The 27,731-nt window shown below is 41.5% G+C and overlaps 2 protein-coding genes across 23 annotated transcripts in view; both read right to left on the reverse strand.

Moving 5' to 3' along the window:
- Window positions 1–27,731, reverse strand: part of DST (dystonin) — a 497,316-nt gene that overhangs the window by 73,387 nt on the left and 396,198 nt on the right. For all 22 annotated transcript variants that reach the window (XM_022581520.3, XM_022581525.3, XM_089918929.1 and 19 more), the window contains 8 exons: window positions 25,733–27,204; window positions 10,288–10,449; window positions 8,616–8,786; window positions 6,075–6,241; window positions 3,484–3,643; window positions 2,959–3,285; window positions 2,126–2,210; window positions 553–794 (listed from right to left, as the gene is read on the reverse strand). In XM_022581520.3, the coding sequence (XP_022437228.3) occupies window positions 553–794; window positions 2,126–2,210; window positions 2,959–3,285; window positions 3,484–3,643; window positions 6,075–6,241; window positions 8,616–8,786; window positions 10,288–10,449; window positions 25,733–27,204 (2,786 nt within the window). The remainder of the gene's footprint in view (window positions 1–552; window positions 795–2,125; window positions 2,211–2,958; window positions 3,286–3,483; window positions 3,644–6,074; window positions 6,242–8,615; window positions 8,787–10,287; window positions 10,450–25,732; window positions 27,205–27,731) is intronic.
- On the reverse strand, window positions 10,481–25,722 carry LOC149748222 (uncharacterized). The gene has a single exon (XM_089918939.1). It carries the CDS (start codon window positions 15,321–15,323, stop codon window positions 13,983–13,985), a length of 1,341 nt encoding a protein of 446 aa, XP_089775065.1. The 5' UTR covers window positions 15,324–25,722; the 3' UTR covers window positions 10,481–13,982.

Below are 27,731 nucleotides of genomic sequence, written 5' to 3' on the forward strand. Positions count from 1 at the left end.
GAGGAAAGTCCAAACCAGAATCAAGTGACCCTCAAAACGAGGACACACTCGCTTTAAATCATCCCAGTTGAATCATTATAGGCTCAGTGGACCTGACCTCCCGGACTGCCTTCACCCATGTGTGATCGTACTTCAGGATGATAAAAACCGAGGCGGACAACTCTAAGAAGGATGATCAGCATGAGAGAATACCACTCTTGCAATATAATTAGAAAAGCCACCTCATGCTTGGCATCTATCTTATAAAGGTATCACTATTCTAACCAAATTATGTGTATCTCTGAAACAGTGATCATTTTCCTTTTTTTTTCTGTTTTCATCATTCTGTTTCTATAAGATTCGAGAAACAAATGACAATATGCTGTTTTCACGTCTGGGCTCCTAAAAGTTTAAATAGCTGATCTGCTGCCAATTTCTGTTGGGTCCACGCCCACCAAGGCATCCTTAAGTATATTAGTAATGACACGTGACAAATATCACTTTGCCCCTGTGTGAATAAGGCTCCCTGAGAGATAACAAGCGGATCCAAAGAGCGTATAAATCGGAGCGTACTTTTTGCCTCGCGTGGGCTTGGCTGGAGGGTTCTCCCTTCAGAACCTGCGTTTCGTATGAAAGCAACTCGACCTCCACCTTGTCCAGCCAGGCGCACAGCTCCTCATGCGTGGAGTGCAGTCGCCTCGCGAGCTGCAGTGCCTGATCCAGGGTCTTGGCGACGTCCGTGCTCAGTTTAGTGATGTCTTGGTACCTCGCTTTAATGGCTTCCAATTTATCTTGAATTATTAGAACTTCATCACCTAGAATTTCAAAGGCATGTCATATCTCATGAAAGGGGAAGAAGAGTTCTTCAGCTAAAGAAGTTCTGACCCAAGAAAAGCCCTTTCCTAGGTTTGAATTTTTCTGAGGATATCTGGCGAATGTAAACAGTTCTGAAAATGCAAATATAAAAACCGTAAAGGGCTATGTGGAATGCACCACCTTTGCAACTATTTGTATGGTCTTTCCGTTTACAAGCATCAGGGTTAAAAACTGCCTAGGTTTGCATACTGAGTTTGTGGCTTACTACCTTGCACAAGATACCTCACCTCTCTCTGTGCCCCTGGTTACTTATCATTACGAATAGAACCTACTTCATAAAGTTGTGATAAAAATTCAATGAGTTTATATTTGCAAAATGTTTAGAATAGTGCCTGCCACATTTATATATGTATAATCTATGCATGTGTGTGTGTGTGTTAAAAATAATAAACTCGGGGCTTCCCTGGTGGCGCAGTGGTTGAGAGTCCGCCTGCCGATGCAGGGGACACGGGTTCGTGCCCCGGTCTGGGAAGATCCCACGTGCCGTGGAACGGCTAGGCCCGTGAGCCATGGCCACTGAGCCTGCGCGTCCGGAGCCTGTGCTCCGCAACGGGAGAGGCCACAACAGTGAGAGGCCCGCATACCGCAAAAAAAGAAAATAATAATAATAATAATAAGCTCACCTGCACTATTCCAATAGATCCTCACCTGCCTCTATTTAATTTTCAGACACACAGAGAAATTGTGTCCTGGGCTTCAGAGTCCAAGTGCAAGGCTCTAGATACTATATCAAATTCTTCCCATTCATAATGAATGGTACCTGTCCCCCACCACACACATGTGCTGAATTGGATATAAATACAATGAGACATTCCTACAGCCAAACGAATTACTAAAACAAGGTAATATCTGTTTTCTTGGTGAGTTCAAGCACAGAGAAATGAAACCTGGGTATAGTCACAGTATGTGTCACTGAATGCCATCTATCTTAAAAATTTAAAAAGCTGTCTACAACCTATGTGCTCATCTAGAACAACTGCCTTCCACAAGTGGAAAACTAATGTCACTCTGCCATGGGATTCTCTGACCAATGCTTGGTGTTATGAGTAATACACAAAACTTCCATTAAAAACTCAGTGAGATCATGAGAAAAACAATGAAATCATAGTCTAAAACCCCCTCGGTCGGCCTTCAAAGCATTCTCCAGGATGAAATCTTGGAGTGGCCCCAAAATTCGAGTGTGCTTTGTGTTTTTCCCCCATCTCTAAAATATTTTGAAAGCAACACAAAATGCTCACGTCATGACGATTTGATTTGAAAGGTATCTCACCTGTTGTTCGTTTAAGTAGTTCTAAACCATTTAGTAAGGCCTGATCTACATTTTGTTTTCTGAGTAGGATGTCCTCTTGCAGAACCTAAAACACAGGTATCATTTTTATGCGGGGGAAAAAATTTAAATAAGCATTGGCATTATCAGTTAATCTTATTTGAGGAAACACCTTTTCAAATATTCCTCACTGTTCTCATGTTTACCCATCTTTTTACCACCACTGTGCCCATGTCTCAGTTCATCTATCATAATTCACTCCCCTCTTCAAAAAATCGGCGATGTGGAGACACTGGAGTACTGGTTAATTATGGGCCTTTGTATACAAAGATGAAATAACAAAATGAAAAGTCAACAATCCAGCTATTGGATAAATTAAATCTCTTCTTACATGTGACTTCATTAAAAGTAACTGAATACAACATTGCTTACTATATATAAAATAGATAAATGACAAGGACCTACAGTACAGCACAGGGAACTCTGCTCAATACTTCGTAATAACCTATATGGGAAAAGAATCTGAAAAAGTGTATATATATACACACATATATATACATATACATATATATATGTGTGTGTGTGTGTGTGTGTGTATATATATATATACACATACACACACACTGAATCCCTATGCTGTACACCTGAAACTAACACAGCATTGTAAATCAACTATACTTCAATTTAAAAAAAGTCACTGTATACATAGGTAATGTCTTATTTGAGTACAGCAACTCACCTAAATCATAGTGAACATAAAATAATACAGAAATAACGAAGACTGAGAAAATGAAGACAACTGAAATGAAAAAATAAAGTAAAATAAATCAAAATACCCGCAGCTCAGCCTGCTGTGTCCACAGCCCCTCGGGGCTGGAATCCTGGACCGAGAGCCTCCTCAGCTTGTCATGCACTTCACTCAGCCAGTTCATCAGCTCCACTTCATCTTCCCCAAAAATCTTAGCATTACACAGAGCCTGCTGGAGAAGCTCAGACCTGCCGTGGCTTTTCTCTTGAATCTCAATGTACCACACTTGAGAGGAGTCTAATTTACTCTGCACCATATCTTTATCCTCCCTGGAGCTCAAAACCTTTAAGGACTGGCCAATGCTAACGGCCTGGTGTAAATGTTTATTATGGTGGTTGATGTCATCTTCTAAGGCCTAAATAAAGTTTAAAAAAGGAAACAAAAAGAATGGACAAATAAAAATGACAACATAAATTGAACAAAAAGATGACACATGAAATGGGTCTAAGGTTGCACTGATGCATCACACAACAGTACAAAACGCAAATGCATGTCATAAAACCACAAAGGGCACGGAAAACTGGATCTCACTAACGTGTGATGGGAACCTTACTTTGTGCTGGGCAATTTGTTCCTCCAGCTTGGACGCTTGGGTTCCAATGGGTTCGCTATTCGCCAGCCTCTTTTCTGTGGTTGTCAGCCACTCGTTCAGTGGTTCTAAGGTTTCGTGAAACTGCTGTGCTACCACTGAGATACCTTCCAACTGACGATTCCTGAAAACGTGCAAAGAGGAAGGTCATTCAGGGATGAGAAACGTGGGAAACTGTCAACAGAAATCTTCACTCATGCTCCCGCGTTCCACTCCAAACAGTTTTTGTAGAAAACATCTAACGTTAAAATTAAAATCTCTCACACGGAGAGGCCACTTTAAAATATTTCTCCTATTCTCCATGCTTCCACTGCGGGGGGCTGGGGTTCGATCCCTGGTCGGGGAACCAAGATCCCACAAGCCACGTGACATGGCCAAAAAAAAAAAAAAAGAAAAACTTTAAAAAATAGTTCTCCTATTAAATAAAAGTAAAGCTGAACAACACATCAACCTCAAGTGCCTGAATCTTGTGAAAGTCTTAAGTAACCTGGTTGTAATACTTACAATAATAATAGGTATAATCATAGTAATGTTATAATAACAACAGTAGCGATAATAATGATAGTAATAGGTAATACTTACTGAACGTATATTCTGTGCTTTATATAATAGTTAACTTCAATCGGAGCATCAGTTACTGAAATTGCTTTAATCAAATGGTCCAAATTAGATTTAAATTTTGAAGAATAACTATAGCATCCCCTGTGCTGGAATTACTAGTGAGTCCTCCTTTAAAAAGTACACTGTCAGGTATATTTCCCCAAGGCAACAGTTAATATTTTATGGACTAAAATATCATGAAAGAGGAGAAATATTCCTCAGACTTTAACTTGTAACAGAGTTTGAATGCTTTTAGAAAACCCATTGTTTCCTCCCTTAAAAAGGTACCACGTAAGTTAAAACCTACTTGCACCGTCCTTGGTTTTTATCTACGGCAAGTGATTGTGCTGGTCTGTATACAGAGGACCTGATGCTGTATCCAATCCTGTGAATTATTTTTGCTGGGACCAAGAGCAGCTGTCTTAACCTGTTATCGTGTTTAATTCTTAGAGAATTACATGATTTGAGAAATGAGCTTTCTATGGGCACAAAAGGAATTATGGACAACTGCCACATGCTACCGAACATAATTTCTATACCTTCATATCACAAATTACACATGCATATATTTTTAAAACCTTCAGTTGAAATACATTTGATCTTTTTAAAAAAATGAATAAAATCACTACATTATTTTTGACTTCTGGATGATCACTATGACTCTTTTTTAAAAATTCTAATATCCAATCACCTAGAATCACTGGAAAGAACTATTTTGCAACTAGGTTTAATTGACTATGATTTAAATTGTAAGGGAATCTATTAGTCTGTGTGTGAATCGTAGCATCACCACCATCCCTCCACTTAATACCGCTGTGAGGAAGGTTTAGGGGAAAAAAAGGACAGTCATGGGAGTAAAGCAGAGATCTAGACTTTCATTTATTAAAAAAAAGTATTGAGAGTCTCTCCCATGGCAGTAATTCTGGGGCATTACACAGAAGGAATAATCTACTGACACACATTAAAGAATAACATGAAACTTCCAGCCTCCTTCGGAGCCCCTTATTCAATGGTCCTAGAATGATAACTCCTTCTACTCTGTAATTCAAGATTGGACAAACCCTTCTCTGCACCATCTTAGTTCCAAAGAAGGTAGGAATGTATGGAGATGCTCATTCTCTTCAGTGGGTCATCTATTTCCAACCCAGCCAGTGTATACTTCAGTGTAGCTACAACATGACATCGGTCAATGTGGTGCCAGCGAAGAGAATGAAGAAAGAACTATATTCAATATCTTATGATAAACCATAATGGAAAAGAATATTTTAAAAAAGAATGTATATGTATGTATAACTGAGTCACTTTGCTGTACAGCAGAAATTCATACAACATTGTAAATCAACTATACTTCAATTGAAAAAATTAAAAAGAAAAAAAACGAAGTGTAATGAAGCCCGGTGGAGCCACGCTCCAGCTTCCGGCCCTGGTAGACGTCACAGCGCCCTCCACCTGCCTCACTTCCCAGATAACTCCCACTCCTCCTTTAAAACAGAGCTTAGCTGTCACTTTCCTGCCCCAGGCCAGGTTCCTCCTGTTCTCTGCTTCCACAGCACCCTGTGCCCAGGTTTCACTTTGAACCATCACATTTGTCATTAGTCTTCAATGGCTACGAAACCCTGCTAGGCTGACCCTTGTCTGAGGGCAGGGATGATCTGACCAGCGCACCCCTGCGGAAGGCCCAGCTCTGCCTGATGCACGGTAGGCAGGCGATAACTACGTTATAAACGAATGAACGAATGACCCCCAAAGGAAATACTCTTAAGAGTTGGGATAGATTTGGAGACTACAGGACATCCCCATGGGGGAATAAAGACAGAGGTGCCATAGCCCTTGCCCTCCATGTTCACATACATGATAAACACAGGAAAATAACAATTTGAAGAAAAGCATTACCAAAATACAAGAAATCAGTATGAACGCCATTGGTGCTCTTTCCAAAGACTGGAAGCATTTACCTTGTTTCAGCCTTATTAAGCAAGGCCGCCCATCTGCTATCCAAGAGACTCAGTTGTTTCAAAATCTTCACTTTATCTGCAGGTTCTGCTGTGGCGGCAATTTTTTCTCCTTCCCGTTTGATCACCTCCACGGTAGATTTGCGGTCATCCAACAATCTCTGGAGAAGCTTAAGACACAATAGTAAATTTAAAAAAACAATAAATAAAAAGAAAGGAAACAAAGCGATAATTTTATCAACATATGGAAAACATACACAAAGTACTTGTGATATGTAACAAAAATAACTTTGTGTGGATTCACATACAAAAGGACCTGAGAAGTAGGATTTTTCCAAAAAAACTCATTTTGTTTAGCGATTCATTACTATTGTGCCAAACATTGCGGTGGCGGCTTTTCACACTAAACAAATATTGATAAGGCCACTGAACCATTCGTTATTAACTTGTTAATATAAAGTAATGGAGTAGAATGTGCCGCTTAGGATAACTCCTCTGCACTGAGAGCGCAAGATCCCAATTATTATAATGAAATGGGAATGCCCTAAACAATCGACAGTGATCTGTCCCGTTGAGATAGAAAAGGTCATTATAAATCACTGCTGTTTTCAAAACCTTTCCCCATGTTAAACAATCCAACGCAGAAGGGAAGTTGAAAGTCAGACCAAGTTCACAAGCTAGTGAGGCTACAACTAGAGGCTCTTGGTTGCTTTTAGGGGGTAAGATAGCTCCTAAAATTCTTTACGAGGATGAAAACTAAAAAGAGCCTTTAAATATCATTTCCACAATGAACCGAGGGGGAAACATGTCAGAAATCCCCAAAGCTGGCTAAGGAAGACTAATATTTCAGGATTGAGCCATGGAAAAAATTTCAATTTAATGCTTCATTTTGAGAAACCTGGAAGGGAGTGTTTGACATAGGTAGCCAGAAATCAGGATTCCCTTCCTCCAATGAATCAAAACAAGTATTTCAGGAATAAGTGCAATCCCCAGGCCCTGTGTGAAGAGCAGTGAGGAAGGCACAGGTGTACAGAATGCTGAGTACCGCACTGCTTCCTTAACCTGACCCTGACTGATGCCTAAGGACCAAAGGCACAGACAGTCACCCAGAAGTAACAAGGTGGAAGGGTATTTTCTCACTGTCACTTTGGGATCAAGGCCACCACATCAGGAAGGGAGGGGAACAGGGCTAAAGAGAAGGGGAAGAGATGCCCTCTCTTGACACAGGTCAGAGCCATCATAAAATCAAAGTACAACAGGTGGTTTAGGCAGTCAAGAGAACAATTAAGTGGATTACTTTTGGTAAACTTTAACAAACAGCTTCTAGCAATTAAGAAAGCAAAATCAATAGACAGGTTTTGTTGGCTAAGCACAGTTCATTAGCTCTGGGCAAATAATAAATGTTTAAATCGTGAATGGTAGCAATTATATTATTATATTTAACACCAGGTTATATTATATATTTATTACATTATATAAATTATACATATATATTATTTTATTACATAACATTATATACTACCATATTTTTTCAAAAATCAAACAAATGCAATGTGTTTCCTGTTATATTTCTTTAATCCTACCTGTAAATCTATTTCTAATAAGTTAATTTCCCAAGATACTAAAGTCTTCGAAGAATTTTTAGAGAGAGTAGTACTGGGTGTCAAAACCCAATTAAGCCTCTTAATCCAGTCTCTTCCTTTTAAAGGTCCTGTCTTTTTAAAGAGAAGCCTTATCAGTGTGCTGTGTGCCAGGTGCCACCCCCCCATGTGTCATTTCAAGTCATGGCTGACAAATCAATACTGGACAGGTCACTAAGTGCTTCCTAATGACCACAAAAATTGTACATGTGGCCCCAAGTAGTCACCATCCCTCTAAGAAGTGTCTTTCCAGCTGGGTCCTGTATTTGCTGAATCAAAAGACACAGCAGTATGGTTCTCAGCGTATGTGAATCAACTCTTTGCCATTTCAGTACAGGCTGAACCATAACAAACTGCCCATACTGACTCTATAAAATAGGAAATTGCATGTGCATCAACCTAATACACAGGAGAACAATATTTCTGTTCGAAGTCACCTTTTCGGTAAGTGATGTCTTCGAACTCAACTACACTATTTTTTAAAATTGTACACACACACCCCTCCACTCAGCACTTCCTGTCCCCCACCCTCGCACTCTGTCTCTTGCTAATAACTCTTATCTCCCATCCCAGTGTTATTTATCGATGGCTAATGTAACACCATTTACGTGTTTACTTTGTTTATTGTCTCTCTCTCCCCGTTCCTCCCTTACCACTAAACCTTAAACTCGATGAGGAACGTCTATGGTTTGTATTCAGTGATATATCTCCAGCACCTGGAACGATGGCTGACCTGTGGCAGATGGTCCGCAAATATTTGTTGAATGACTAACAAAACAATGTCTAGAGCATTGATTACCAGTTAACGAGGATATCCTATTAACACAAATAGAGTCACAAGGTGAACTTTTACTCTCATTGTTAAGGTTTAACATGAAACAGTACGAAAGCTCCTCTAACTTACCTTCTGCTCTTGTATCTGGGCCTTCACCACCTTGAATTCTGCCGATGGGGGCTTCTGATTGGCCACAAGCTCCTCGGTGTCCACCATCCAGCTGAGCAGGGACTCCAGGGCATCCTGGAACCTCCCGCAGTGCAGCAGGGCCTCCTGCAGCTGGGCTGCTCGCTGGGCCACCTGCACAGCACCAGGGATCCCCAGTTATCTACTGTGTTCATGAAAAATGAAATTTGCCCACCAGCCAACACTTTCCATGCTCATCTTCCCATCTGGCCACAAATTTTCTTTTCCTTCTCACTTAAAATTCACCCAAAGCATTGCTAGTGGGCAGGATACAGATGGAAAGGAGACAAACGCAAACTTAGCAAGTAAGCCAAGGAGATAAGGTTGCCATCTCAACCAGTCAGTGCAAAAGGGGAAGGCTTTGAGAATCTGGAAGTATCCAATACATTTATGATTAGCAATGAATGGTTCAAATATTTTAAGGTTACTGAAAGAAACAGTGCCTTATTCATTTTTATCATTATCCCTGGGATTCATTATTTCCTACTGTTGAATATTTTTTTAAAGACTAAGATTTAAACAACAATATTACTGTGGGGAGAATCAGAATTACGTTCTGCTAGGCAAAATAACTATGAAGTATCCAATTAAATTCTGCTAGATCCAAGCTCTATAGAGTCCTTTCTTGACAAGCCAGGGCCTTTGTCGCCCAGTAAATGGAGTCTCTGTGTTCTGCATAGAGATATCCTATTGCCCCCTCAAAGGTCTTTTCTTTTTGGGCTGAAAAAGTAGTTGGCAAGATATTTTAAGCTCCATGGAAAGTATTCACACCTGACACTGCATCCCAGTTGTATTTGACGAGTGCTGCAGTATGAATCAAACTCTAAAGAAGGATAAATGTCATTCTGAGATCCAGCCACTGCTTAAGATTTCAACGCAAGGAAAACTCCAAGAACAATCCCCCACCACGACCACCACTAGATGAGCACTGCCATCCCGAAATCCTTTTCTGATCATTTCTGTCACATAAAGAGCTGCCACTGTGCGTCAGCATCACCTTCTTAAGATATCAGAGCATTATTTTCCAGTGTTTTCCATCATGGGCATTTAGAAAAAGGTGGGATCTACATCTTATCAGTAAAATAGTATTTGGACTTAATGATCTATAGCGAGGTGCAAACCCTTAGTCCAGGGCAAACAGACACAGAGCTGTACTGTGTGACCTATTACACAGTATGGAGTGAGTTGCTGACATCTGAAAATTAGGTTTCACATAAAAAGTGAGAGTTCCAAGTTCTTTGCAAAATAAGTAAAGGATTTGGCAACAGGGAGCACAGATCCCTATGGGACACTGATTATGGAGCCAAGTAGCCCCTGTGCCCTTGGAGGTGCGTGTGCTCCCACCAGCCCAGGGCCAGGATCCTGGCCGCCTGCCGTCACAGCTGTGCGGTCAGGTCCCTATCCTCGTGGGGGCAGTGGGTGGGGGAGGTCCTTCCTGCTTCTGTGCTGCCCAGCAAGCCCTGGGGGCATCTAGGGTGGGCTATCAGTTCATGGGGATGTCAAGGAACAGGCAGGTTTAGGGAAGCTTGGCTACTAGAAATACGACTGGTGGTCACGGCAAATGCTGGAGAAGAACAATCCACAGAAATGACAGCGAAGGGGGTGGTAACGTCACCTTCTTGTTGAGGATCTTCCATCGTGCACTGGCATTGTCCAGGTCCCGCTCCAAGGCCTGGGTGCTGGTGCCCTTAGCGGCACTCTGAATGAGGCCTTGACCCAGCCAGTTCACATCCTGCTGTTTAACCTGCAAGGGTTCAATCTCTTCTTTTTGAAACACCTGCATTGGAAAGAACAATAATTATATGAATTATAGTACCTAACAGCCACCAAATATAAACATCTGTCCAATCATCAGGTATAGATTATTAGAAATAAAGATCATTTTTGTTGCCTATTCATGTGTTACAGCTGATTTACAAATATAATGAGAAAGCAAACTAAATATAAATTCACAATATTATCAAAACCATTCAGGTCAGAAAGAGAATGATAAATACCGTATGATATCACTTACATGTGGAATCTAAAATATGACACAAATGAACTTATCTACGAAGCAGAAACAGACTCACAGACATGGAGAACAGACCTGTGGGACTTCCCTGGTGGTGCAGTGGTTAAGAATCCACCTGCCAATGCAGGGCACACAGGTTCGATCCCTGGTCCGGGAAGAGCCCACATGCCGTGGAGCAACTAAGCCCGTGCACCACAACTACTGAGCCTGCGCTCTAGAGCCCACAAGCCACAACTACTGAAGCCCATGCACCTAGAGCCCATGCTCCGCAACAAGAGAAGCCACTGCAAAGAGAAGCTCATGCACCGCAACAGAGAGTAGCCCCCTCTTGCCACAACTAGAGAAAGCCCGCGCGCAGCAACGAATACCCAATGTGACCAAAAATTAATTAATTAATTAATTTAAAAAAGAGAGAGAGAACAGACTTGTGGTTGCCAAGGTGGGGGGAGGGATGCACTGGGAGTTTAGAGTTAGTAGATGCAAACTATTACGTATAGGATGGATAAACAACGAGTTCCCTTACTGTAGAGCACAGGGAACTATATTCAATATCCTGTGATAAACCACAATAGAAAAGAATAGAAAAAAGAATGTATGTATATGTATAACTGAGTCACTCTGCTGTACAGGAGAAATTAACACAACATTGTAAGCCAACTATACTTCAATTAAAAAAAAAAAAGAAGGTATAGAAAATGCTAAGGAGCAAAATGGTAACAAGGGCCCAAGATGAGGCTTCCTGGCAAGAATCCTTATAGGCCCTTCCAAGGATGCCTGCTGCTAACTGGCAAATGACATTTGAGACTCAAATTGGAAATGGAGGTCACTGACAAGAAGATGACGTGAGCCAGAGGGGCAAATACAGGGAAAGAAACAGAAAAAAGAGGTAGATGGGCACTGCAATAGTGTGGATTCCTACACGTCTAGCCCCTCAACGCCTGTCAAGATGCTGACGGGCTTGCAGGATGCACGGAGGCCTCACCCCACGGATCTGATCACACAGAGCCGGCACAGCAACCCTGGTCACCCTTGGATCACTGCCTGCACTGTCAACAGTTTTCCAGCACTCTCCCTGCCAACTCTCCATCCCACCCAACTTATAGGTCCCGCTGCCTGTAACTGGCAAAAGATCTAATTAATGTATTAGGGTAAAATGCAAGTTCCACGAAAGCATAAATTTCTCTTTTCCTTATAGTCGTTCTATACCCTGGACCTACCACAGTACCTAGCTTGTAATATGGACCTGTTAATGATTTGTCAAATGAATATCAGTATAGAAAATTTTATTTATATCTTGGGGTATATGATGATAACCCCTCAACAGATAATACTGAGGGGGGTACAACAATTCTTTCACAGATAATACAAATGTTTTTAATATAGGGCTTGAAGGATGCTAGGAAGGCAAATAAATTAATTTAATTAAGGAAGGAAAGCTTCAGCTAGAGATTAAGGTAATACAAGGTTTGGGGCGCTGAGTCATTATACTACAGGCCACTATATAAGTATATCAACAGTCCAAGTGAATGAACAGTTAAACAGAATATATGAAAACAATAAAAACAAATATCAAAATAGGACTTAAGAAAAAATTACAGGCACAGTATGGAAAATAATTTTGAAAGATGTAGACGCTGCCAGAGACAAACTCCGCCGACTCTGGAGCAAGCCCAGCACACAGGATACTTCTGTGTTATAGAATGAATGAGTAAATTAAAGAACAGCAAACAAATAAATGATCATCTCTTCTAAAAGTCCCCTCTTAGCAAAAAGCCCAAACTTCTTCCACAGAAAATCCAGACAGTTTCCACACTGGCTAATTGTTTCTATATAACAATACTCAACTACACATAAGTATAAAAAGTATAAAAAGTCAACTACACATAAACAAAGAATTATAGGAATTCCCCAAATCATTGGGAAAAAATTACCATATGTCTTTCATGATTTTTTAAAAAGCCATTAATTTACCTAATAAGTCACCAGAAACTTACAGGAAGATAGTGAAAACAGAATTTGGTGCTATGATCCTACTTCTTTTCTATACCACTTTCCAAGTTACTATTTCTAGGAACTAATAGCTGTAGATATGTTTTACTACTTACCAAAAAAAAGAGGGGGGAGGGAAACTGCTACATTTTTAATTCCAGGAACTTGTCTGATACATAAGGATGCAGGGGAAAGTTTTATTCTCCCTCACAGCTAATTTTCAGGGCAAAACAAAACAAAACAAAAACCTAATAAAAACGTTCCAGTAAATCGCCTTAACCCCTGGACTTGGCTTTAAAGAAATGAATTTCAGGGTTGCCTATCAGCGTAGTTCTGGGTGAGTCTGTGGTAATTTTCTCAAGTGCTAACAAAAATACACTAAGGGTTAAAAAAAGATAACTACTAAAGAATCTATATACTCCTAACAGTTTACTTTCTACAAATAAACTGCAAAATACAGTAAAAAAGAAAAAGTACTCTGCTAAGCTTTCAAACTAGCATGCCATTTAATGCAACCTCATGGAAAGGGCATCCCTGATTAGAGCAATTATTTCATAGACGGATAGTGTCCAAATTCCTTATCTCTCAGTAACAAAATACCTAGGAAGAGAGACTCTCCCCCCAATCTAACCCATGAGTACACAAACACAAGAGAAGCTTAAAATAAAATAAAATTACCTCTGAGGCAAAGTTTACCAGAAGAGCTTAGGAAAAGGACCAAAATAGCTGAACTTCAATCTAAGTGGGAAGAAAAAAATTACAGGCTTGGCAACCAACCTCTCCCTATTACAAGGCAGTACACTTTACTTGCTTACCTCACTCACCACTTACCAAAAGTGAGGGGCTATACAAGTGAGGGGCAAAATACAGCAGAATTACCTCTCTCCCCCATGCAGAGCTACTGAGAGAATATTTTCAGAAGGTGTAAAAAGTCCTCAATTTGAGGAGAGCACTTCTCAGACCATAACAATACTGTGTTGGTACCTTCCTAAGCCCGTTCGAGCTTAATAAATCCAATATAACTGCCCTTAAATGGCTGGGTCTTAAACCACAATTGGTGGAAAAGCCTAAGCCTAACATAAATTCACAGTGGAGGCATTCAAATGAAAGGGAAGAGCCACCATCTCTACAACCAGGAGCAGGACTCCAAACAGCTGGGGATAATCACGCTCCTCAAAAACAGTCCCTAATTAATTTGTTGTTATGATCATATCAATATCTGTCATCTGGTAGGGTACTAGTCAAACCCCCCCAAAGATAAGACCGGATTGACCATGATTGGAAACACCAGTGGCCGCTTGACAACACTACCACAGACCTTGGGCATCACAGAGTTTCCCATCTCCGTTAATTACCTGAACTGAGTGAAAGCCATTACAGACAGGGTCCAAGGTTCCTGCCCGGGCCCTTGTTTTTCGGGCAGCGGCTTTCTTTCTTACTGCTCTGAATTTGGGGGAGCATTGCATAGGGATCGCCTCCATCTCCTGGGCAGAAAGGGGAGCCTCCATGTCCTCTTGAGATGCTACGTTGGATTCTTCCAAATCGTATTGTGTCAATAATGTCAGGTTTTCTACTAAACTTGCGCTACCCCCATCTACATCATTTCCCCCCAGATCTGTGTGAGGGAGAGGCAAATCCTCAGGAGAACCTCCCATAAATTCCCTACTTCGTGCTGTGCTTTGTAATTCTCCTGGTCCATATGTTTTTCCTTCTTCTCTGGGGTTAGAAATACACTTGTTTTCTCCCTCTCTTGGCAAAATGAATGGGTCAGCCTTAAGGGTGCTCTCTTTGACATCATTCTGCAGGCAGCAATTTTCACCACGGATTTCCCTTTGACCGTTGACACGTTTTGTTTCCTCTGGTGGAGAAACATCATGTAAAATCGTTTTGAAGTTGTCATCAAGGTGGGCGCTTCTGCATGAAAGCAAGGGGATTTTCTGTTCGCTGATGCAATTAACAGAAAAAAAGGGTCTATATTGCTCTGATATGTGAATATCTTCAGCAGAAGACAAGCTTCTAATTCGGGATGGGTCTCCAGGTAAAATGCCCTGTTTTTCTTCCCTCTCGGCTGGAGGACTGCATAACCCAGAGTCATCCTCCTCCGACGTGAGAGAATTACTACCCCCTCTGCACTTGCCAGCCTTGGTAACAGCATCTGACAGATCAGGAGGTTCAACAAAAGAGCTTTCACTTTTGTTTGCATAATCCATAAAATTGGCTGGGACGAACATTCGCCATGACCGTCTATGCTCTTTCTTTTCTGTGTGAGATTTGGCTTTGGGTAATCCTGTGCTTCGGATGATATCGCTATTTAGTTTGAGGGCATCAAAGATCATCTTTTCATCGAGTTTGTGAGTTTCACGGCCTCTCAGCTCAAATGCACTAGAAGAAGCAAGGGCACCATTGGAGCATAAAGAACTGACATCCAGTGTTCTGTGACTGTAGGGTAAAGTCCGATCTGTGAAATGCCTGGAAGACAGGCTCCCCTTGGAACCAGAGTCGATCTGCTCATTCAGCCTAACCGTGTCGTAGATGGAGCGCTGCGGGACGTAACAGTCCTCGATGTTGAGGTCCTCCTCTTCCTCACCCTTCCCTACACAGGGGGGATTCTGACGTAAACAGTCCGGTCTGCTCAGCGGCTTGCCCATTTTGGAGACAGTTAAAACAAATATTGCAGCTCTTGACACAGAAAGTGGGAAATAAGGCAACGCATCTTTCAGCAAAGCACACTTCTGAACAGAACTATAAAGTGTCTCCAGCCCAAGGACGCATCTCACATAACACACGTCATCATAGATGAGGTGTTTAAGGCCAGCAGCAGGGCACCGGTCTACTTTGCAACCCTCCCTTTACCTGGTGGTTTGAGAATGATTCTCAAAAATAAAGTGCATCATGAGCAGAGAACAGAAGTCTCCTTCCTCCTCCTACCCAGAAAGGCCCCCAGAGTTCCCTTTCATATACTCCAAAACACAGAAAAAAGAAAACAAATAATACACTTAACAGTGGCTCAAACACTTAGAACATTCCATTGTCGGTCCATTTCCCTTTTTATTCTAATTTTGCATCTGAGATTTCCAGGTTAAAATTTCCAAAGGAGCCAGCATCTTAACCGGCTGAATGTTAATTTCAGCAGTGCTCTGGTTAACTGTAATCCACTTAAAGACGGCCTGCAAAACTCCATCTCTTTTATAAATAAACCAAGGTTCAGAAACTTAAAAGACAAACCCAGGGACCATGGACTGTTCCAATGAAGGCACAGAACAAGTCTTCAGAGAAAAATAAGTTAAGTCTAATGCGGTAAGAAAGTTCAAATTTTCTTTTACTCTTTTTGGGAGTAGCTATAAATAATCTTGATTCGAAAGGCAGTCTTTCTACCCATATTAAGCTTCTTCGAGACTATTCAGAATTATCCAAAGAGGAAAAAATAGGCTTTTGGGCGGCCAGGCCAGTACAATCCAGCGACTGTTTAAAGTAAACAGAAAGCACGGTGTACTATAAACTCCCCTTAAAAAAAAAAAAAAAAAGCCATTTTCAAAGACTCTTATCTGATCCTCCTTAAGACGACGGATCCACCTGAGGCAACTGCAGCAGAGAAGAGCTCCGGGCTTCCTCTAAGGCTCGGGCTGCTGGGACCCCGCCGGCCTTGAAAGGCGCAGCTGGAGGCGGCGGGCGGGCGTCCCGAGCCCGGGCGCTCCCGGAGGCGCATCTGCCGCGCGCCCCTCGCCGCCGCGGGGCCCGGGCTCCCACTCCGCCGCTACGCGCTCCCGAGACCGGACTCCGTGGGCATATCCCCCGGACTCCGGCCCCGTCCGGCCGGGAGCCCTCGAGCCTTTGAGGGGGAGGTGCCCAGAGGCGGGCGGCTGCGAGGCAACCGCCTGGTGGTGACATCAGCGCGAACCAGACCCGGTCCTGGAGGCGCGGGGAGGGCGGCGCGGGTTCGCGTATCTGGTAACTGGGGAGGTGGGGGAGGGGCGAGCAGAGGCGGAACAGACACCAGGAGCCCCGCCGGGACTGCACCCCTGGGAATAGGAAACAGGGATAAGGGCTAACAGGTCCCCATCCTTCAGCTGAAACCATACTCCTGTGCGCTGCAGCTGCGGACTCTTAGACGTTTAGTGTCTGCAAATGCAGAGCGCGCATCACTTTCAAGTCGACTCTTGTGTCATTCTTTTTAAAACCCAAGTTCAAGTAGAACTGTTCTCCAGAGTCAATTATTCCTAAACTTCTTCGAGAAGAAGAATATGAATATTAGCGGACATGAATATTAGTCGTTACTAATAAGCATGCATTCCTCTTGAATTTGATGCAAGGCTCAGGCAAAGATCAAGGGCAGTTAAATGACTCTGGATATTTCATTAACAAAATCACACCCACTTTTTTTAGTCTACTGAATAAACACTCTTTAAAAATACTGTTTGAAAATTAACTCAGCAAGCCAAACCTTAGCCTTTGGGTGTGTGTGTGGGGAAATTTCATAGATTCATTTAAATAAAGTAAAATCTATCCATTCCTTATCTTATGAAATAAGCAACCATGCCAGAGTAGCAGATAGAGGGCAGATTTTCTTTCCTCAATCTCACAAAATAATCATTTGAACATAAGTAAAACTGTGCTGGCCCCAAGTGAAGACAGTTCTATTAAAAACAACCCTATACTTTCTCTGATAACTTTACAGAAAAGATGTGGGATGGACCTTTTGTACCTTTCATAAGAAAATATTCCAAAATGATTTTTATAAACCTAAGAACTGAATCTTTGAAAAACAAAATCTATCCATAACTGGAACTCTACAGGTTACACACCCATTCAACAATTATTAGATACAACTCAGTATATGGCCATCATGAAGTTGGAAAAAATATCTATAGCCAACTAGAAGGGAATATATACATAATAAACAACCCATCAACATGATAATATCAATGCCCACTCTTCAGAGTCAAGAAGTGAAATACTGCAACAAGCACTTGATCCTGTCTAAGCACACAGGCTGTTGTGACATGTGGATCATAAGACAAAGAAAAACGTGCCCACAGTTACCACGTTTGAACAGTGGGTCATGCCCTAGGCTGGAATCAGCAGAAACTAAGGGTTTGACTGTCAGTTGCCACTACCTTCCCATATAAGCTATTTATTCATGGCTACATGAATAATAAAGTTTCCACAGAATGTGGACCAGGGCCTTTCTCTAAACAGAGATCCTCCCAGAACTTTTCATAAGAAAAAATGGCCCTAATTCCGCCCAACTTAGGCTCTAACTCTGGATCATTAGCACAATTCTATTCTAGTCTTCTAACTTTTTATAAAGCTAAGAACAGCAACCTCACATTTCAGGTGGATAGTACACTTTTAAAGCTACATAGACAATTCATTCATAAACTCAACCATTCATCAAACAGTGCCCACTATTATCAAACAGCACGGAGAGCCCTGGCAAAGTGCTGGTGCCCAGAGATGCAGCACCCCCGCCCCTTCATGGCTTATAGTAAAGTGGAGAATATGGATGAGAAAGTGAGCAGAGTACAGCTGGGAAGCAGGAAGTGCTATGGGAAAATGTCCTCTAGTTGATTATGTTTAAGGATGTGCCATTTATTTAATAATTGAATCCCTATTTTATTAAGCTGATTTCAACTAACTCTACAAAGGACGATCCTAATAGATTCTGATTCAAATTGAAATTTGTACTCTTAATATTACACTGGTATTGATGACAACAACTTGTATATTTATCTTTGTGACTTGGAATCAGATTCCAAAGATCTATCTGGATAACATAAAAGAACTCACATTTAGAGCAGAACTGGACTGGCTGACCTTTTCTTCCTAAATTTGGTTTATGCAGCTACTTTCAATGCTATGGTCTCTAAAGTTAGTAAAATCGAGATGTACTGAACTGTGTTAAATGCTAATCGTGATACCTAGCTCTCTCACATTTTCGTAAGAGAGAAATACACAATGAATAAAATGAGCAAGGTTTTTCTGAAAAGTAGTCAACAGTATTATTTCATACATACAGAAATCACAATGTTAAACTGGTCTCAAAACATAACTTCATGCAGCCTACTAGATGTGATTCAGTTAAAAAATCTTCTAAAGGCAGATTATTTTAGAAAAATACACAAATACTAATTGAATTATAAGCAAAACAGTATAATTTTCTCATTCTGTATTTCTAAAATTAAATTAAATCTTTTAAAAAGAAAAGTTCCTGAAAAATCTTACCACAAAGTACAATGATCCACATCATAGAAAAGGTAAAAGACTAATTTTACCAACTGAAACATGGAGTTTTTAGAGCTGAAAGGCTAGAGATATTAGGAAATTCAAGTGCAGTAAACGGACAATGTTTGTGAGTAAATGCACTATTATCCATAAAAACTGACCAAAGTATCTTCTGGCCCAGTTGCTCCTGAAATATGGATTAGAAGCCAAACAAGAGATGTGGTTTTTTTTGCTGTGAGTACAAAACTAGGCCTTAGAAACAACAATTTCTATTATTCTTTCTAAAATAGATATGCCATTAGCTCAGGAAAATGGAAAGGAACCTGTGTTCTTAGTTTTAAACTGATAAACAGCTTCACATAAATGGGTCAAGGGTTTTCAAGGATAGTCATCAGATGAACATGCAGTAGCTATTTATTTCAGTGGAAAATAATTTATATTTGAAGGAAAATAGGATATTCAGACCCCAGGACAAAAGCAAACAAATTCAGAAACACTTAATAGGGTGACTGATCTTGATGGGAATTTATCTTGAATGTTAAGTAGGATCTGTAATATGCACTCCTCTTCTTCCTGGAAGTTACCATCACAGCATTTACCTACCCGAAGCTATTATTTAATGAATGATTACAGACCTAGAGAAACATTTAAAAAACATTAACCCATCAAATTTTCTTATCCAGAAACCAACGCATCATTTCGAAACAACAAAGCAAATTCCTCCCTCTCTGCTCCCATTTCTCATACACACACACACACACACCCCTTTAAGCAACTTTCCATGAGAGTAAAATAAATTATGTAGATCTCCTTTTATCTAAGGAAGGCCCATGATAATGACAGGAGATGCTACAGCCTGGCGCTTTGTGTGTGCTGGTGGGTGTGTCTGGGCTGGGGGTGGCGGGGAGAACGACTTTAAAATGAAGATACAAATTTATCCAGTTAACAACAAAACCACCAAAAAATCTCCTGGTATAAAATCTCTGGCTGGAACTGCATTCAGAACAACCTACATGAACTCCTTGATCTTTTTTTTTTTAAACTGGAATATAGTTGAGTTACAATGTTGTGTTAGTTTTAGGTGCACAGGAAAGAAGTGATTCAGTTATATACATGTAACTGAATATATATAGTATATATATACCATTTATGACAAGATATTGAATATAGTTCCCTGTGCTATAGTAAGTCCTGTTGTTCATTTTATATAGTATAGTAGTATGTATCTGCTAATCCCAAACTCCTAACTTATCCCTCCCTCCCTCCTTTCTTCCCCTTTGGTAACCGTAAGTTTGTTTTCTACATCTAACTCCTGGATCTTAAATGAAGCCATAGGAGTTAAGAGGCCACATGACACTAAGAGCATGGCGTTAGTTAGAAGCAAACATGGAAAGAGCCCTCGTGCCACGTTCCCCACCAGGACAGCCTTTCGGAGTAGGAAGAAGGCCCCACTGGCTCTGCTGGTGTGTGTGGTGGGACCATGGAGTCTTACGAACCTTGCCATCACATCAGCGCCATCGTAGTGGCCTCATGCAGCCTCTGCTTTGGTGGGCCTTCTGTGTTGCCCAGCATAGGTGGTATTTTTTTCTTCCTAACATCTTAAAGCCACTCTGATATAGCTGACTGAATAATGTGACCTTCCTACAAAGCCCATGCATCAAAGTACAGTTTCTATAGTGAAAACACTGTCACCTTTAAAAATACCACAGGAAGGTGTTACGAAACCTCCCTGATAACACAGGCTCATTAACAAAAATCCAGTCAAGTAAGAATATTTCCCCAAGAAAAACCTCTTCTGCGACAGCTTTACTGAATTTGCTCCTGTTTTTGACAAAAACAGAGAACAATTTGTCATTGACCTCTATGTAACAATACGGGCCACTGAGAAATCACTATTAAAGCATTCTTCGGACAGTTTAATTTTATCTCTAAAAATATGGTGACATTACAGAGGTTGTTGTAGGATCATTTAATAAATATCTTAAGAGGATACTTGGAAATTGATTTTTTTCAGCCATACCATTTACAATTAGGACTCAAACCTCCCGGCTTCCCCGGCTTCACGGCGCCTGGCATTCTAGTTCACCCAACATGCACAGGAGGATGCCTGGGTTCCACACTGCCTTCCCCTGGACCAGAGAACATTTATCACAGCACAATTACATGTGTTCCGGTCTCTGTCTCTGGTTTCAACTCGGCTTAAAAATTCCCTGCTTTTAGAAATCTTTGGTTCAGAGAGACTTGTACCAGTGATGTGTTCATTTGTGGGAACAAACCAAATGACAACTGAAGCAGCAACAGAGTGGCCAGAAAAAAGAGTAAGCAGGCTGTGGGTAAGACTTTTTACCACGGCCTAGATGGAGCTGGGGAGGGTCATATATTTAGCTGGGATGTGACTGTATATGTTCGCTAAAACATCAAGTTTCTGTGCTCTTCACTGAAATGAAATCAATTCAGTGTGGGGTAATTGGCTGTTGATGACATCATAGGAAGGGTGGCACCTATTCCTTGTATAGAGTTGGGATGTCTTTGAAAAATAAAATAGAAATGTGGAAACGTTAATATTACCTGATAATGTAGTTTAGATTTGAAGATAATCTTGAGCAGGAATCTTTAACAGGAGGTAGGGATGGGGGGACTTTTTCCTTTCTGCCTAGGAATTTATGACAGTGTACACAGAATTTAATGCAATAATACGGAAGTATAAGTAGAAAAACGGTACTCTGGGTTATCAACAGTAATAGAAAATACCTCAGTCTTTAGACATTTTAATCCAATGACTAATATTTAGAAGTAGGAAAACAATCCACATTGTTTAAAAACCTAGCTAAAGTAACATAAAGGGTAGTACCAATCTCTTTTCAGAAACTTCAAATAGCTTTCACTGACAGTGAATTAGGACTTTTGGTTCAGAACAGCATTTGTTTTCAATCATTATGTTTGTGTTGGTATTAAACATGAATTAATTTTATCCTGTCAAGGACATTAACTGCTGTTTCCTAGGTTAAGTTTAAGGGGGAAAAAAAAAAAGAATGGAACCCAAGAGGTCTGTCTTACCTAGTTTAAATAATCCATTATGCTCCCAGTGAATATAACGTACCCCTACTGAGTAACTGCGTAACAGCTATGAAGCTCCAGAAAGACTCTGAAGGCAGCTTATTCTATAGTATGAAAACCTGTCATAAGATTTTACCCATGACATTAGGTTAAACAAAAGCTACCACGTAGAGTCATGTCAAACTGCATTTCGAAGTCTGTAATGAAAATACACCCAGTACTTCGGTGCTTTTCTGTTTCATTTTTAGAAACTATAAAATAGCAAAATACTAGTTTTTTACTCAATACAAATTATTCCACTTAAAGCAATTTTTAAAATCTTCCTAAAATATTATGTTAAAACTAATGTCCATGGGCTTCCCTGGTGGCGCAGTGGTTGAGAGTCCGCCTGCCGATGCAGGGGACACGGGTTCATGCCCCGGTCCGGGAAGATCCCACATGCCGCGGAGCGGCTGGGCCCGTGAGCCATGGCCGCTGAGCCTGCGCATCCGGAGCCTGTGCTCCGCAACGGGAGAGGCCACAACAGTGAGAGGCCCTCGTACCACAAACAAAACAAAACAAAACAAAACTAATGTCCAACCAAAGCTTAATCTCCAACAAAAACTAAGTGAAGATCTGAATTGAGATAATTTACAACTTCAATCAAGAAAGGCATAATCACTAAGACAAGGAAATGTTTGGTGCTGGTGGTAACTGTCATTATCCTCATCACAACAGCTAGAGATCCATTTCTAAGACAACACACACACACATTCACCTCCTGTTATCATAGTGGCTGGCTTTACAGAACACGTTCCTTAAGTGAGTGTTCCTGGTGTTCTGGGTTAAAATAAACAATGGCTGATTGACAGATGAATGGATAAAAAAGATTTGGTACATATATACAAAGGAATATTACTCAGCCATAAAACAGAAGGAAATAATGCCATTTGCAGCAACATGAATGGACCTAGAGATTGTCATATTGAGTGAAGTCAGACAGAGAAAGACAAATATCATATGATATTGCTTTTATGCAGAATCTAAAAAAAAATACAAATGAACTTATTTACAAAACAGAAAGAGACTCACAGACATAGAAAACAAATTTATGGTTACCAAAGGGGAAAGGTGGAGGGGGGGGAGAGATAAATTAGGAACTTGCGATTAACAAATACACACTAATATATATAAAATAGATAAACAAAAAGGACCTCTGTATAGCGCAGGGAACTATACTCAGTATTATATAATAACCTATAAGGGAAAAGAATCTGAAAGAGAATATATATATATATATATATACACACACACACACACACACACATATATACATATATATATAAAACTGAATCACTGTGCTGTACACCTGAAACAAACACAATATTGTAAATCAACTATACTTCAATTTTAAAAAATCAGAAAAACAAACAAACCAACAACAATGGCTGGTTACTCAGGCCACCCAAATCAGTCTCCAGCAAAGATGATTTGAAAATTTCCCAGAGAAGTGTAAGATGTACAACGTGATGAATAAAGTTGACCAAAACACTGCATTATAGCCACCAAAACATCCAGGCTCTGACTCTTACTACCCGTGGGACCTTGGGAAAGTCACTTCCCCTCCCTGGGTCTCTGCTTCCTTACAATAAGATGGGGATAATGATAGTACCCAGTTCTCAGGACTGTCAAAAGAATTAAAGACAGTCTAGAGTCATGCTTGACACACACTAAGCCCACAATAAATGTTAACTGTTGTAACTGTTAGTTTTTAGAACATACACTGGCAAACACACACACACAGAAAACAGAATCAGTGATTGTGTAAGCATCTTTATTTACCATAATATTCTTATTGTTTTTTACCTATGGCACTGGCATATACCAAATGCAGATGACTGTCTGCTTGGAAACTTTCATTTCAGTCACTGGGTCTCAAGACACTGAAGCTATGTCATGATATTCTTTATTACTGAATTTCATTAAAATCAGTCAACTCCTTAAAAAGTAATGAGAAAACACATAGACACAGCACGCCAAGTGGCTTATTTTAGAAGACATGATCACTTTGTTTTTCTTCACAGTCAAATAAAGCAATCTGTGTAACCATGAACAGTAATGATGCTTATTTAGTGCTTTTCAGTTTGCAAAATAATTTCAAAGCAACGCGTGAGCGAGCCCCTCCTATCCCTTGCTTTTGCTTCCTTTCCGAAGACCTCTCCACAAGCAGAGCCATGTTTTTCACTGTCCTCATGCCTGGGGACCCAAAGAGGGGGCGTGGACAAAGCAGCAGCACCGATATTATTACTTTTGCTCATTTTCCTATAAGTAGTTGAAGCAGTGAAGAGAGATAAAGGCCTGCTCTCTTTTTCTAAACAAAGTCACAGAAAACCCAAAGAAATGATAACGTTTCACAAAAGCATGCTCAACTTTCATCAGTACAAAGACCACCTGATCACTGTCATGGAAGTGTTCAAGCTTTGTCAGGTCCCACAGAAAATTCCAGAGACTCACTCCTAAGCACCCCCCTACCCCCTGTCTTCCAAGCAGCAACTGTCACAGAACTTTGTTTTTCTAACAGACAGTTCTCTTATATGAAATCTTTATTTTGCAAACCACAGTGTGAAAGTGTGACAGAGCAATGAAGTTAAATCAACAGTGAGGCAGCTTCCTTCTCCTTCCAGAATCAAGACCCAAATACAGAACCGCAGGTTCTTAATCCCTGAAGAAACTGGGCTTCAAAGGCACTCTATAAACAGCAAACAACCATAATATAACAAAGAAGAAAAAGAAGCTACTTTGAAGTTACTTTTCAAACTTCAGTCACCTAAAAATAACACCACGAAAGAGAAACAAAGGAAAGACTTTGTCAAGTACAACAGCACAGAATTCAGGAGGTCTATTTGATTTATATTCATTTCTCCTGGGAAATGAAAATTCTGTTTCTATTTAATCCTATTTGATGCTTCACGCATCACACCAGCCTTTACTGGAAAGTAAAACTTACCTCATGAATAGAACAGGATCCCCTGCAACCCTACAGGTTCCTGTCAGCCCTGTGCAGCAAAGGCTGGACAGCTAGGACCCTCCCTGTGCAGGTGACCCTCTCTTCAACAAGATGCGAGTTCTGCACCTGCTACCCTAAGCGGGTTCACATCGCTGACCCTGGACCTGGCCCACCCTCTCCTCCGACTCCATCATCAGGCATCACTGGGTGCTGCCAGGCGGTACACATTTCTCAGCCCCAAGGCGCTCAGAGTCCCATCAGAAATAATTTACTCCCAATCGTCTGGGGCCAGGATTACAACAAGGAACTCTACACTGCCTTTTAAAATAGGAACTTGGGGAAGAAATTCAGTTAAGAAGGAGGAGAAGACTATAAAAAGGGAAAGAGCAGGAAAAGACTATAATTCACCATGAAAGAAAATGCTGCGACACAAACATGAAGAGAACACACTTTTGATGTGATGGATGGGCCTCCGTGGTTGAGTTTAAAACACGGACGTGGTCACTCCAGAGGGCAGCTGTGAGTGACATCAGAAACAGACACCAGCTTTCCAAGCACCCTTTGACCTCCTAATTCATCACAGGCCTTATCCCATGAGGGCCCAAAGCCCCAGGAAGCTTGGACTCACCCCACGTACCTGGATATCCCCTCCGCCCACGGATGCTCATTTAAGCTCCAACACTGCATGACAATCCTACTTGAAGATGCTACAAAATAGGCCATCTCCTTCTATACCTGTCAGTAATGTCTTTGAATAACCAAAACGCAGAGTACAAAGGAAGCACTCCCTACCTTGAACACACCAAGCTGTTGGTTAATCAACTCTGTTTCCATGCCAACAGGGCCTTGAGACTCCTCGTGCTCTTCAGCCTTCTGGAGTAGAGTAGAAAATTCCTTGAGTTTGCTGTAGAATTCTTCAAGGCGCGTGATGGTCCCTTCCACCTGCTCTTCTCTGGCTTGTGCACGGTCCCGAAGCTTGTTGCACTGTTTGCTTAAAGCCTCCAGGTCCCGTTTGATGCCGACCAGGTCAGGAGAGGCTTCCTCCGTGGCCAGCATCATCTTGCAGGTCTTATTGGCATTGGTGTTGCTTGCGATGAGCGCTTCCAGTTTCTCCAAGAAGGCTTTAATAGCCTCCCTTTGCTTCTGCAGCGTTTCCACATCTCTCCCCACTGGGGCCATGCTGTCCAACTCATCATCAAACTCCGCAAACTGAGAAAACATCTCTCGGATGGTGTTCTGGAAATGGCCGATGCCCTGAAGCTTGGTTTCTAAGAAGGAACACTTTTCATCCACCTGCTGGCTGAGGGCACTGTGCTCCTGGACTAAGGCTTCTGCTTGGAGGAGAACCTCGGAGGTGCCCTTGGAGTCAGAGGCCCCCACCACAAGGTCCTGGGCGAGCCCCTGGGCCAGATCGACCTGAGGCTTCAAGGTCTGAAGGGCTTTCTGCTGAGTCTGCAACACCGTCAGGGACTTACTGCTGTGAGCCTGGGGCCCCAGAGAGTCGTGCATATCTAGCTGTTCCTTTGCACACTGAAGCTGCCTCTGAGCTTCTTTGGAAACTTCTTGAAATTCTTTAAATTTCTGGGCCATGTTCTCCAGAGAGAATTTCTTCCTGTGCACTTGCTCGGTGGCCATGTCCATCTTCTGGAGCAGGGATTCCTTCTCCTCTGCCACCGCCTCTTTGTCCACTTCACAGACACGGAGCAGGCTGCTGGCTGCACTGTTTAGCTGTTCCACCATCCCAAAGTGCTGGTCCCTCTCCTTCTGCAGAGACTTTAACTGGGCAAGAGATTTCTCTGTCTCAGCAGGATCCAAGCTACACTTTATTTCCTTGAGGCTGCTTTGACACCTGTCTATCCACGGCTGGAGCATCTCCACATGTTCTTTATACTTGAGAGCTTTTTCCAGTGAATCTTTCACCCTGTCTTCTCTTTCTTTCACCTGCTTCTGAAATCCATCCCAGTTGGTTTTAATCGTGTTCAGTTGTAACTGTAACGCTACCTTCTCAGACCCTTGTGTTTTTAGTAACAGGTTTTCACCTTCCGCCATGGTTTTCTCATAAATGTGAGACTCAGCGGTCAAAGTTTTCCTGAAGTCTTTCTGATCTTTCATTAATGACTCCAAGACCTCGACTTTGGCTGATATCTGGGGAGATTTGTTCTGTTCTTCCTTCTTGGTATCCAGCCAAGCCTGGAAATCTCTAGACATTTGCTGAAATTGATGAGAGCTGGCACAGGCTGACTGAAGATGCTGGACATGGTTCTCTAAAAAATAAAACCACAGACATGTTTATTTTACATCAAAATGTTGAATAAATCTGCAAAAAGCCAAGAGAAAAACCACCAAATAAATACACAGAATAATCTAAACGCAAGGGCTACTAGCACTGACTATGAGAACGACAAAAGCACTTACGTTATGGACAAAGGCGGTGGGGGAAGGGCAAGAGGCGAGGACTACGGCAAGAAAAGAGACAATAGAGGCCGGATACTAGAGCCACCTCCATCCTAGGGCGGGGTAGTGACAACTGTTCAAAGCTCTAGGTGATGCTGATAAATAACCAATCTCTTATTAAATGTGACTTTTCCACCTGTGTGATTTTTTTTCCTTTGGCCCTGCAGCATGCAGGGTCTCAGTTCCCCAACTAGGGACTGAACCCGTGCCCCCTGCAGTGGAAGCGTGGACTCTTAACCACTGGACCGCTGGGGAAGTCTCCACCTGTGTAATTTTTACCCATCACGGAGGCAATGTAAGGCAGCCCATGGAGACAACATGGGTCTGGATCCCAACT

Source organism: Delphinapterus leucas, chromosome 10 (assembly GCF_059928025.1).
Source record: "Delphinapterus leucas isolate spDelLeu-1000000601 "Yukka" chromosome 10, BTC_Dleu_Yukka2, whole genome shotgun sequence".
NCBI lineage: Eukaryota > Metazoa > Chordata > Mammalia > Artiodactyla > Monodontidae > Delphinapterus > Delphinapterus leucas.

Excerpts from the sequence above, each read along its gene's own strand:
- LOC149748222 (XM_089918939.1), bottom strand. The coding sequence starts at position 15,323 with ATGGGCAAGCCGCTGAGCAGACCGGACTGTTTACGTCAGAATCCCCCC.